This window comes from Manduca sexta, unplaced genomic scaffold (assembly GCF_014839805.1).
Source record: "Manduca sexta isolate Smith_Timp_Sample1 unplaced genomic scaffold, JHU_Msex_v1.0 HiC_scaffold_1793, whole genome shotgun sequence".
NCBI classification, from domain to species: domain Eukaryota; kingdom Metazoa; phylum Arthropoda; class Insecta; order Lepidoptera; family Sphingidae; genus Manduca; species Manduca sexta.
The window spans coordinates 1-11,981 of record NW_023592693.1 but is presented as its reverse complement, the minus strand read 5'-3'; the positions used below and the strand labels follow the sequence as shown (position 1 = coordinate 11,981).

Here is an 11,981-nt window from a genome sequence, read left to right as displayed (position 1 = left end):
AATATAAAGCGACACAGGTACCCATATAGTAACAATCACACACACCGCGTCAATGAAGGGGTAGGCAGAGACGGAACTGTTTACCCTCTTTTCGCCGTGTATATTTCGTCCCATGATATGATAGGGGAACCTATCTCCATATCGTGAATAAATTGTCGACTCAAGGCTTAGTAAAAAAACCCAATATCAATTTGCCTGACTCGGGGATTGCACCCGAGAGTTCAACACTGCAGTCTTACCATAATACAATGATGCCACCGACGCAGTCTATATATATAAATAAATGTGTTTAATATGTATGTATGTTCCCCATGGACGTTAATGTTATAATATTATAGATGTTATTGGTATGTTAGGTTGTGCGCCGCTTCAGGCGTAGTCACGTTAGAAAACAACTGCAAAAGTAAATCTTGTCGGCTTCATACCGGGAACATGTTTATGCAATCGGTTTGATAAGCAGTGGCTTGTCCCTTGACTAGACCTGTGCCACGATATTTGAATAAATGCTTATCATTAAATATAAGACGGGACGTGAAAATACAAAAGTCAAGTTCTCAAACTAAATGCATTAACTGTCCGATAACATTTACTTAAGCCATATGAGACATGCTATAAGTAACATAATAAGATATCAATGTTACATAGTATAATTTACAATGAATTTGGCAACACAAATTAATTGCACGTCACCAACTCGGTATCCAACCGATGCGTTGGAAGCTGGCTTATGACGTCACGGCTGTCTGTAAGTACCAATTAATGCACGACTGAAATGAATTTAATGATAAAGTAACTGTCGAATGCGGAATTCCCTGAATCCAATGGAGCTGCTAAAGTGAAGGGAACAAAAGCGGTTTCACATTTCCTGTATGTGTAATAACAGCATTGCAACCCAGTTGCCTAGTGGTAGCTTACATCGGCTGTATATCACAAATACACGGTTTATATTTTGCTATATTATACCTGGAAAAGGAAAGTAATACCTTAATAATGGTTAATTTCTACATCAACGAAGTACTTAATTTGTTTCAATAATGGTTGATATTTACGTCCGTGAAATATTTAATTTGTTGCGTCCTATAAGATTATTTCTGTGTCACGTAATCTTATGAGAATTAACGCTGTATCCACACTTGAAATAAAAATATTTCAACCGACATTTACTGTGGTCTCAGTTATGGGATAAAATATTGAGTTGATAATTGTAATTACACAGTAAACGGAAACACAACAGTTGATAACGACAAGGCGGTAAAGTAAACTTCTTCATCTTATAAACCAACGAACCGTAACCCGAAAAACACTAATTAACACTAAGCGCTTAAGCGGTAAGCGCTTAACGCTCTCGGTTAAATTGAGACAAACGCGTTTAATAAACCACCTGTATAGTCGCTGGTACAGGATGTTGTCTAATATGATTACAACTATAAATCTCGGAGGAGGCGCGCTCTACTAAATTACACAGTTTAATAAACCAAAACAGAGCCAAAATTCTTTATTAAACATGCCTAAAACATGCTGTGTCTTAACGAATTAAGTAGATATCTAATAATTATTAAAACGAGGAAAATGAAACTAAGGGGCTGTAGCAGTAGCGTTCATCGCTGTTGCCGCAACGATCGTGTAGCGAAATAAGCGGATGAGATACCTCAGAGGTTTAATCCAAATACGGGCATTCTCGAACATAAATATATACATTGTTACTATAACTTTGTTCTAAAGATGAAATAACATCATATTTCAGAGTTTTAGGTATAGATATTATATAGCATGATTTTTTAAATAGAATAATCGAACTAAATTAAGTGAAGTGTTTTCGATTGGAATTTATAAAGATATTATAAACTCGGGACAATATTAATCCATTAGGTAACTATATAGCTACCTACGTAGGAATAAATACGGCGAGTTTATTCAAGCTACATATTATGTAAGTAAAGTCTACCAACCTACATTAGACCAGCGTTGTTATTATCAGTATAGGGGGTCTAATATTGAATAATTCCTTACTACAGTTTGCTAGTTGGAAAATATTCGTTTCAGCCTGGATAGTGACCGCTGCACGTTCGGTATCAAAGCATAGTGGCCCATGCAAGTGTGCTCCTTACCACCATGGACAGTAGAGTCAATTTGCTGTACTCATATAAAAAACCTGCAAAATTCCGACATTATGGTAAAGTAAATGTACCAGTGAATGCTCTTAGTGTCAAAACTCCTTTAAGACCAGCTCTCAAGCGGCGATGAATCGAATCAGGAGCTAAAGTGTCCGCCGTTGGATTTTATCCCCCACTTTCCTCTGGCTTCTTGTCGACTTGAGTAAGTCATAGGCTCTTAACCTTAATACTTCCGTCATAGAAAATTTAAACCATAGAAAATTATAACTAACACGAGATTATTAATCGAACTAGTTATTGCACGCAACTCTGCCCTCGAAAAATCTTTCGCGAAATAAAATACCCTCAAAACAATGTAAAGATATATAATACGTGAATTTAAGATTTAGCCCTTATTTATATAAGTTATTTATATAAAGACGGAGCATTCCTGTGATAACAAGTCTGTTTCTCAGCTTTGTTTATCTGATAGCTAGCTGTTTGATCATCTTTATCTGACAGCCAACTAGATTCAAGTTGTATCTCAATATTAGTCAATCACAACGGCCCTATGTCTACGCACTGCGAAGGCTGCTATGCCATCAGCACTGAGAAACAGACTTGTTATCACAGCAAGAGTAAATAACGTCTATGAATAAGGGGGTTAATTTTTATATTATGTCAAGTTTTATTCAAACCCACTATGGCGCGCCGAGTAAGATCGCCCCATCACACTATGTGATTGGAATAAGCTTGGCGAGAAGTATCTATACTATTTATGTCTGTACCCACCCTTTAGAGAATAAAAGACATAAGTATGTATGTATATTTTCTATGAGATGGCATAATAATTTCGCCCCAGTCAATAAAAAGTGTCGTAAAAGCAGAGGATGTTACATTATGCAGAACTATCGATCGAATCCACTTCACGCATATTAATAAATCATGTGAATATGTGAAAGCAATAAAATGGGTTCTATATATATTTTAGTAGAAATCAATTTCTTGTTTTCCACAACAAACGCTTGTTTGATGCTAACGCCTTGCCTCCGAATAAAAAGTAGCAACATCTCCTATAAAATTCATCCAAAAATCTCACTATATCCAGTTATCCAAACAAGAACATCATAGGACTTGAACTCTAGTAAGCAGCAGAAACATGTCGACAGTGAAAACTGCCCTAAAGGATTTCTCATGCAAGTTTATACAGAATGTTTATGCAGAATAAACCGAACAAATTGTTTATAATTGCAAAAATCTCGGTAATAGGAACATTATCCATTACATTCTACTTTTTATCACGAAAACGGATTTGAGCGCGGGTAGAACAAGCAAAATCAGGTTTTATTTTAAAATGATGGAAAAACATCAATCCATATCTAGTTACTCGTGAAGGCAGCCTTATTATCCGAGACACTTAGTACCGCGCGTCTACCAGCCATCTTTGTAAGAGCTGATAGCATTTTGACAGCATCCGCCATTTCACTATCGGACGGAGCGTCTTCCGTCTTCAGGCGTCTCTGCTCACTTATAACTGGTTGTATCTGTGTTTATAATATTTTATGCATGCGAGCTATTGAGTTTGTGTAAAATATTCTTAATCAGGGATTTTAATTTAGATATATCTCTGAGTCTCCAATTTTAAATTAATTTGTATTAAGAATGCGACAATTCTAGTATAAGTTTCAACACTAATAAAACATTGATTAAATCTATTATATTATAGTATCGATGCGTTTATGTAACTAATTAAGGACCAGAGCAAGTCGCTAGATCAAAAAATAAGAATTAAAAAAAATCTGCCAACGCCCACATCACCTACTAGTAATTAAGTTCTTCTAATTAACAACTTTTTATAATCTCGCTAATACTGCTATTATATATAAACAGTTTAGGTGCAATAGGCGGACATCTAAATTATGAATATCCCTCTTATATTAAAAACATAAACTAAAAAAACACACTCAAATGATTCTATACTTTACTACAAAGAAACAAAAATCTTATAAATATTATTGAAGTAAGGTAATATCCGAGGGAAGTTTATCTAAAATCTAAACCAACAGTGGAGTCGGTACAGATCGAACAGAGCTGCCAGCGCGGCGGAACAAGCGTCGCGGCGCCGTCGCACCTCATTATCTTAAATAAGATCGATTGTTGCATCTCTACGTAGAGCATGCATTTACTTGATTTATGACGCGTTTAATGTTGTTGGGTTTTATTAAATGTTTTACAGTACGGCTAAGTTCTATTGGCTTTATAGATGTATATATCCATAGTTATATATATAAAGCCATTTATAGTTTCAAACAGGTCGGCATAATTGTATCGACTAGCGAGGGGTAGTCATCTCCCATCAGTCGATCTTTCTGTATAATCTAATTACCATCAAGTGCTGAGCGGTCTTTGCAGTACATGTATAAAAAATATTATTTAAGAAAAATTTACTGAGGATATATTATCTCCCAATTAATAACTAATTCATACTTCGCTTATATAAGACTGAATACCAATAGGGGGAACACGACCATAAACCGCTTAACAGTTAATTGGTTTGACAAACTTCTATATTCCATGGTATAGTTGCAACTTGTGGCTTAATATTGATATTAGTTAGTTTATAATGAGTTAACTAACAATGGTATGAAATAATTGATAAAACAAATCAATACGATAGATATTTTTAGTTAGACTGCCTCGGTGGCGTAGTTGTACTGCATGCGCGATACGATAGCGCTCTGAGGTCCTGGGTTCGAATCCCTGGTCGGGCAAAGTGATATTTGAGTTTTTCTGCTCAGTATCAGCCCGGAGTAAAAAAGCGGCGATAGCCTAGTTGGGTGTGGAACGGACTGCCGAGACGAATGTCCGCAGGTTCAAATCCCAAGGGCACACACCTCTGACTTTTCTAAAAAATCATGTGTATTCTTTGTGAATTTATCGTTCGCTTTAACGGTGAAGGAAAACATCGTGAGGAAACTGCACATCTGAGAAGTTCTCTATAGGAATTTCGAAGGTGTGTGAAGTCTACCAATCCGTACTAGGCCAGCGTGGTGGACTAAGGCCTAATCCCTCTCAGTAGTAGAGGAGGCCCGTGCTCAGCAGTGGGCAAGTATATAATACAGGGCTGATATTATTATCAGCCCGGAGTATGGAATTTAAGCCCGATATGGCGTTAGGCTCGCCCCCTATCACATCATGGAATGGAACACATTTGGCGAAAAGTGGGTGTCCTGGTTGCGCCTCTGTATACCCCTTCGGACATAAATACGTTATGATATGTGTGTATTTTTAGTTTCCTCTACCGGCAGCAGATCATAAAGATTTATCTGCAGTCGCAGGAACTGCCAACATTTATTTACGTTTATTCGTCTCAAACATACAAATATGCTGAATGGATACAAAATTCCATTTAATATTCAATTGTGGGCAGTACGGCGGTGACAGGTCTTTAAATATAATCTACTGCGGCCACCGCTCCGGCCCACACGTCATCAGACGTTTGAATCTATTAGAATTTCATCTGCATTTTATATCAGATAGTCCAGATTTTAAATATGCGGATCATAAGCGATTTTGGAGGTATGTCTATTTATTTTGTATATATTTCTACTTCCAAGAAAACAAGCACTGTTGTTGCAGTTTGGAAAATATTTTTATGATGTAACTGACATCAACTCGTGCTGTTACGTGTAAATAAAATGAGTTATTGGTCTTTTTGTCACCAGATAAAAAGACTTGCTTTTGTATTTCATAAGATTACCTGAAGCCTGACAAAAACAAAAGTTAATCAAGATTCTCAAAACCCACGACTTTGTTTTGCAAGCGTTTTTAGACCATGATTATCTCTTAAAAAATTCATAATTTTAAAAGGTCATCAACCATCGACGTTTTTTATTCAAAGAGACAGACAACCACTGGTTTGAAATATCGAAAGATGATAAGGTCCGCAGCTAAAAATAACTGAAATTCGACCTACATTAAAACATTTTACAATAACCCATTAAATTTTCCAGCGAAAATAAACAAACACGAAGCTGAAAATAGCACTAAATTACATTTCATACAAATTAAAACAAAATAGTGCCAGTGAGTGCCAAAACAAACCGCTTTGTTGCGAGTTTACGTAATTAAACCCAAACACGTAGAGACGTAGTGCTGTAGCCACGCAGGGACGTAGAGACAGTCGGCTCTGTTTAATATGAACCAGCATTTCAGCAAGCATGAGGGTGCTTCGCTCTGTGTTTGATGCAAATTCGTCTCTCGTCGCGAACTTTCGAGTGTCTGTATTCGTCAAGCGTTGAGACGAGCGGGGGCTTGCGCGGTGGCGGAAGCGGGTGATCATTACAATAAGTCCATCCTTATTATTACCAGTTTATGATGTTCTAATTTATTGTTTTAATGGCTAGTGCTTAAATGGCTAGATTAAGAAATTAATTATTACACTTTTTCACATACATTTTAAAGAATAAATGATTTTGTTATAAAATAAAGAAATAGTATGTAACTAAGAAAAAAGTCTTGATCTTTGGTGTAATAAATAATAATCCTAACCTATCAAATAACACAAGCTACCGTCCATGAATCCGCTGCCTGCATGGCTTCGCATTACCGTAGCGCAGTGTATCGTTAGTGAACTAATATGAAGGCTGTGGCTGCAGGTCGTTAGCCACGCGAGGCGGCTCTATTTAATGATTCGGTTAGTTACACCAGCGGCTGCGACTCGCGACTGGCGACTAATGAACTGCTTCTCTCACCTCTAATCATCCACCGCACTATGTTCTAAATGATTAGATGATGCTTGAGAATTGCATTATTTTCTGGATAGAGTTAGTTCGTGTAATTACAGGACATAATAAGACTTAACATCTCATGGCTCAGAATGTCGAGCGCAGTGGAATACAAAACAATACTGTAATTCAAGGTGTTCGATGGTGTTTCTACTGTTTATGGGCGGTCGTATTGCTTACCATCAGGCGAATGGCAAACTGATTTCCTCATACAAAGCAATAAAAAAAGTTAGAGTGTTAATGTTACTTGATGATAAGATCTATTTGTAAACATAATGTCGACTAACAAGTCATTCCATTCGTCGATGGAGCTTGAATTATCACAGTCTGTTTTATTGGATGTACACGGGCTGAATTGAAAAGTGACATCTACGAACAAATTTCCACACTCACACCTTTTATTGTCGAAGACGTAAAAAGCGGGGCAACTAATGCTCTTTTCGCTCAGCCTTTTTCGTCCAATGATGTAATCGTTAATGAACAATTCTATCGTTATTTCAGAGACAAATTCCAAATCCAGGAATTTTAAGTAGGTATATTTTTTAGAATAGACAATCTCACACGGATTTTGGAACCCAGATCCACATATATTGCGCGTTACTACTAACAATTACGAGATCAGAATAAATTATAATAAAAATTAACAATAAAAATATAGTAACATGAAACCAATTTCTGAGTACGACAGCTGTCTGTCGGTTCAGACGAAATAACTCGTTTCTAAAAGGCTTTCTAGGTATATTCTCTGAGTTCTAACACTAATAACACTTCTAAATTGGGACGCTTGTCGAAATGTCGCTCAATCTTAATAAAAAACTAATGGACGTGTCTTTTACACAGATTCCATTACAAACTGATTTAACTGCGAAATAAAGTGATAATATAATTATTTTGTGACTCAAGTATTTTGTATTCGTTGTGCTAGCTGTGAGCGCCGCACTTGTAAGTTGTAACACCTCACATAACTGGATTACTAATTGCTGGGCACTGTGTCACGTTTGTCATCTTGACAGATCTCCAACGCGGTATAAATTTGTTGCCTTGAAGATCCTTTCGATTACTCAACACAGAGAGTTAGTCAATGAGGTAAAGAGATACTGTATTTATATAAAAAATATATGAGAAGTTATAGTTATAGTATTGGGTGAACTGGCGAAGGATATTAGTTCCTGTGTTATGTTCGACTAGTTGGTAAAAGTATTAACATTAAATACCAATAAAAATAAGAACCTTTATTATTTGTTAAGTTTTAAACATCGTCCAACAATAAGATACTGAAGACAATATATATTTTTATTAAATGCCAACAAAAGCCACGACAGCGTGTTCTAAGCGCTCAAGTTGAAAGGCTCTCATATCAGTGAGGCTGCGACAGCTGCAGCTGTATGATGCTAATGCCACGTCGGCTGCAGGCGCCGAGTCCCCGCACTCGCTGAAACAATGCTGCCTTAAAACGCTTTCAAATTGCTTATCCAGCTTGAAATATTTTACGATTAGACTGTGGTTGATGTGATACTGAAGTGGCATTAAACAAAAACCATTAAAAATAAGTTAAATGTTATCCTGCTGGCTGTAAAAAAGAAAAGATATAAAAACATGCCATCCATGATCTTGAAATTTCAGTAGTAAAAGGATTATCTGGTTAATATATGGTGTTCCAATGAGCAGTTTTGGTTTACAAGTTACGATACTATACCCACAACCGAAGCTACAATTTGTAATAGCAAGGACCTATAAGTATTTAAACGTGCAGTAGAGCTGAGAGAATTAATCGAAATAATACAGAGTGGGGACATCTTGTTTACTGGCCTAGTTTATATAAAAAAATATAAACACTTGTAGGAACCCGCTGGAAATGCTTTCAGGGAGGCCTATGTTCAGCAGTGGACTTCGAAAGGCTTAAACAAGTAGAAGAAATACTCGTACCTAAAGTATTATACTTCTGAATAATGACAAGTGGTACCTTATTTACAAAGGATGAGAACCATTGTCGATTAAATGATGCAATGTAAATAGAATATTGTGTCCGTTATGCTAAAGTTTGTTCATAAATAGATGAATACAATACTGGTGGTAGGTCGCGCCACCTATAACCATATAAAAATATGTGAGAGTCCGCCTGGGTACCTACCACTGCTATGTCTATTTCTGCCGCCAAGCAGGAGTATGTGGTTACTGTTATGTTCCGGTTTGAAAGACATTGTAGCCAGTGTAACTACTGGACCTAATAAGACTTCTCATCATCTCATGTCTTATGATGGCGAGCGCAGTGGAATACCAAACAACACTTTGTAATTTAATGTGTTAGATGGTGTTTCTAATGTTTATGGACGGTCGTATCGCCTACCATCTGGGGAACGGCAAGCTCGTCTCATCATTCAAAGCAATAAAGAAAACTATTACTGTTGACTGATATAATCACACGAATCATCTTTCACACCTCGACTGCTAATAAAACACATTTCTTTTCGACGTGACATGTCTTAATTATTGCCGGCCCAGACACGTGGCGGTCGCCCTCACTCAGTACAATGTCGCCATTCATCAAACGACATGGTTCTTTGTCGATGGACTATTATGGCAAAAGGATGTGATTTTGGACTAGTTCGTAAATCATTCCGATGTTATGATAACAAAATATTGAGAATGTGTAATACTGCAACATGTATGTAAAAATAATAAACTTACGGTTCATACAATTATAAATGCGAAGGCTTGTGAAGATGTTTGCATTTTTCTCAAAAGTGAACGCATAGTGTTGAAATGATTAGGATGAAAGATTAACAGATAGACAAAGACTTATTCTGATTGTCTGCGCTTTGGTTAATCAATTTTACCCATACCATCGCCATTGCAAAAATATATAATAGTCATTTTATAGGAATTCGTAACAAAATTTCAAATTAAAAAATCACCATTCTATACTTAGTTCTTAAATTACACTTTATCTAGCAATAAGGTTTAGTTTTAAATGGAAAATTCAATATTTACAATTTCCATTCTTGTACATTCACATAGAACTAAAAAACTTTCCATCCATCTTTAACACCATACAGAATATATTACCGTCCTTCACGAAGTTGAATAAAAATCATAAGTTTCCTGTGAACCTATTCGAAAGGTCCATTTACATTGAAGATGTAAGTACAGTTCCGTTTGTAGTTGGTGGAAGCCACTTCTAGCACGAACGAGGGGATTTAGATGCGGACATCGCACTCAATGTTCCATTTTATGTTCCTAGTTCAGAACTCGAAGTAAACGCAACTCGGCTAATGATAATGAATTCAGGAATGTAAAGTTTTCGTTTTGTTTGTTACTTATACAGGAACTATCTACCTCAATGATGAGAGTGCTAAAGATTTTTAACTTTTCCTTTTAATTTATTTTCAGATCTATACTTTATGTTATAAATAAACCTTAGCATTTTATAACTAATAATTTTACTGCGAGAAAATCTCATTCAGAGCTAATTTATTACTTAAACTACAATTATTTTATCGTCGTAGTTTAGCTGGTGGTAAGGTATGTTCTGTACTCACCAGGAGAGCGACTAACGGACACAAGATGTACGAACCGTCATCAAAAATATATACAAAACTAAAAAACTTTTTACTTTATGCATGGGTTAATAATATCCATATAAATATAAAAACACGAATTGCAAAAATCACATTCATTGTATGCGAATGATGATGATGTCTTCCTAGCCGATTTCGGCCACGGCGACTGTAGAAACTGGACATATAACTTGAGCTATGACTGGGCATCTTCTAGTCGCGCTTCTGCCCTTCGATGTGCTCTTACGTGACTTGTATAGCCAATTTTATTAACGTACGTAATACTTTCGTTATACGAATAATGAATATTCAAAAAGAATCATCAGTATCTTATTTGATTTTAAGGATTTCACCTGTGCGTCTTCGAAGCTCAAACCCAAACCACGAACAAAAAAAAATATCGCCAAAACGAAATAGAAAAATAAAATTTACGATGACTTGAGTAACCTTCTCTTTTGAAACCATGGACAGAATAAAATGTATTACTACAAAGACATTCAACTGTAGGCTATTAAGATAAAATAATAATTGCTGCGTAAACAACAGCTAACATAATGGTGGTCCATTAACTCGTCACGGTCAATAAAATGTGAAGCACAACAAATACGTCAAGTATGCAGTGACGAAGATCGGCACAGTAACGACTTAGATTAGCCGCGACAGCCGCCAATGTCGGTTTGCGATAGCAAGAGCATAATCTTGATTCTGTTTCATAATAGAAAAAATATTTGCTTAGCACACCTTTCAAAGTGACACAATGCGAACGTTTGCTTTGCTATCTTGGATTATGTCGTGCGGAGTTTTTGGCTTGACCTCAGTATTTAGCGACACCGCTAAAAACATAATACTGAATAATGTTCTCAAAGCCATAGATACCAACGATTTCAATTTCAAGTGCTCTTTCGAGATTTTGGATAACTACACAACTAACATAGACAAGGAAAATATTCACCTCAATGTCACTCAGTTAATAATCAAGAACAAATATCCAGTAGAAGAACACCACGTAACAACAGACGATGGTTACATACTCACTGTCATCAGAATGCCGAACGATGGACCACCAGTGTACCTGATGCATGGGCTCCTGTGCAGTGCTGATGACTTCGTTACAACAAACTTACCAAACTCTATAGCTTATAACCTCTGGTTGGAAGGCTATGATGTCTGGATCGGCAACACTAGAGGGAACAAGTATTCGCGAAATCATGCAATTTTAAATCCAGATACAGATAAACTATTCTGGGACTTTAGCTGGGATGAAATCGGTCGAATAGATCTCACTGGCATAATTGATTACATTTTAACAAAAACTGGCATGTCCCAACTAGTTTACATCGGTCACTCGCAAGGTACAACTGCTTATTTTGTAATGTGCTCTGAAAGACCCGAGTACAATGACAAAGTGGCGCTGATGATCTCACTATCTACAGTAGGATATATGTCGCGCCTCAAGAGTCCCGTGATTCGAGCGATGATACCATTCAGTGAGGACTTCGAACTCTTCTCAGAATCCATAGGTTATTTTGAAGTTCTTCCCAGTG

At 36.6% G+C, this 11,981-nt stretch overlaps 1 protein-coding gene across 1 annotated transcript; it reads left to right on the top strand.

Moving 5' to 3' along the window:
• Nucleotides 1-10,977: 10,977 nt before the first annotated feature.
• Nucleotides 10,978-11,977, top strand: LOC115450187 (lipase 3; the record flags this gene model as incomplete). Its single annotated transcript, XM_030178176.2, has 1 exon — nucleotides 10,978-11,977. A coding segment is annotated over exon 1 (783 nt), but the record flags the coding sequence as incomplete, so codon positions are not given.
• Between the last annotated feature and the right edge of the window lie 4 nt (nucleotides 11,978-11,981).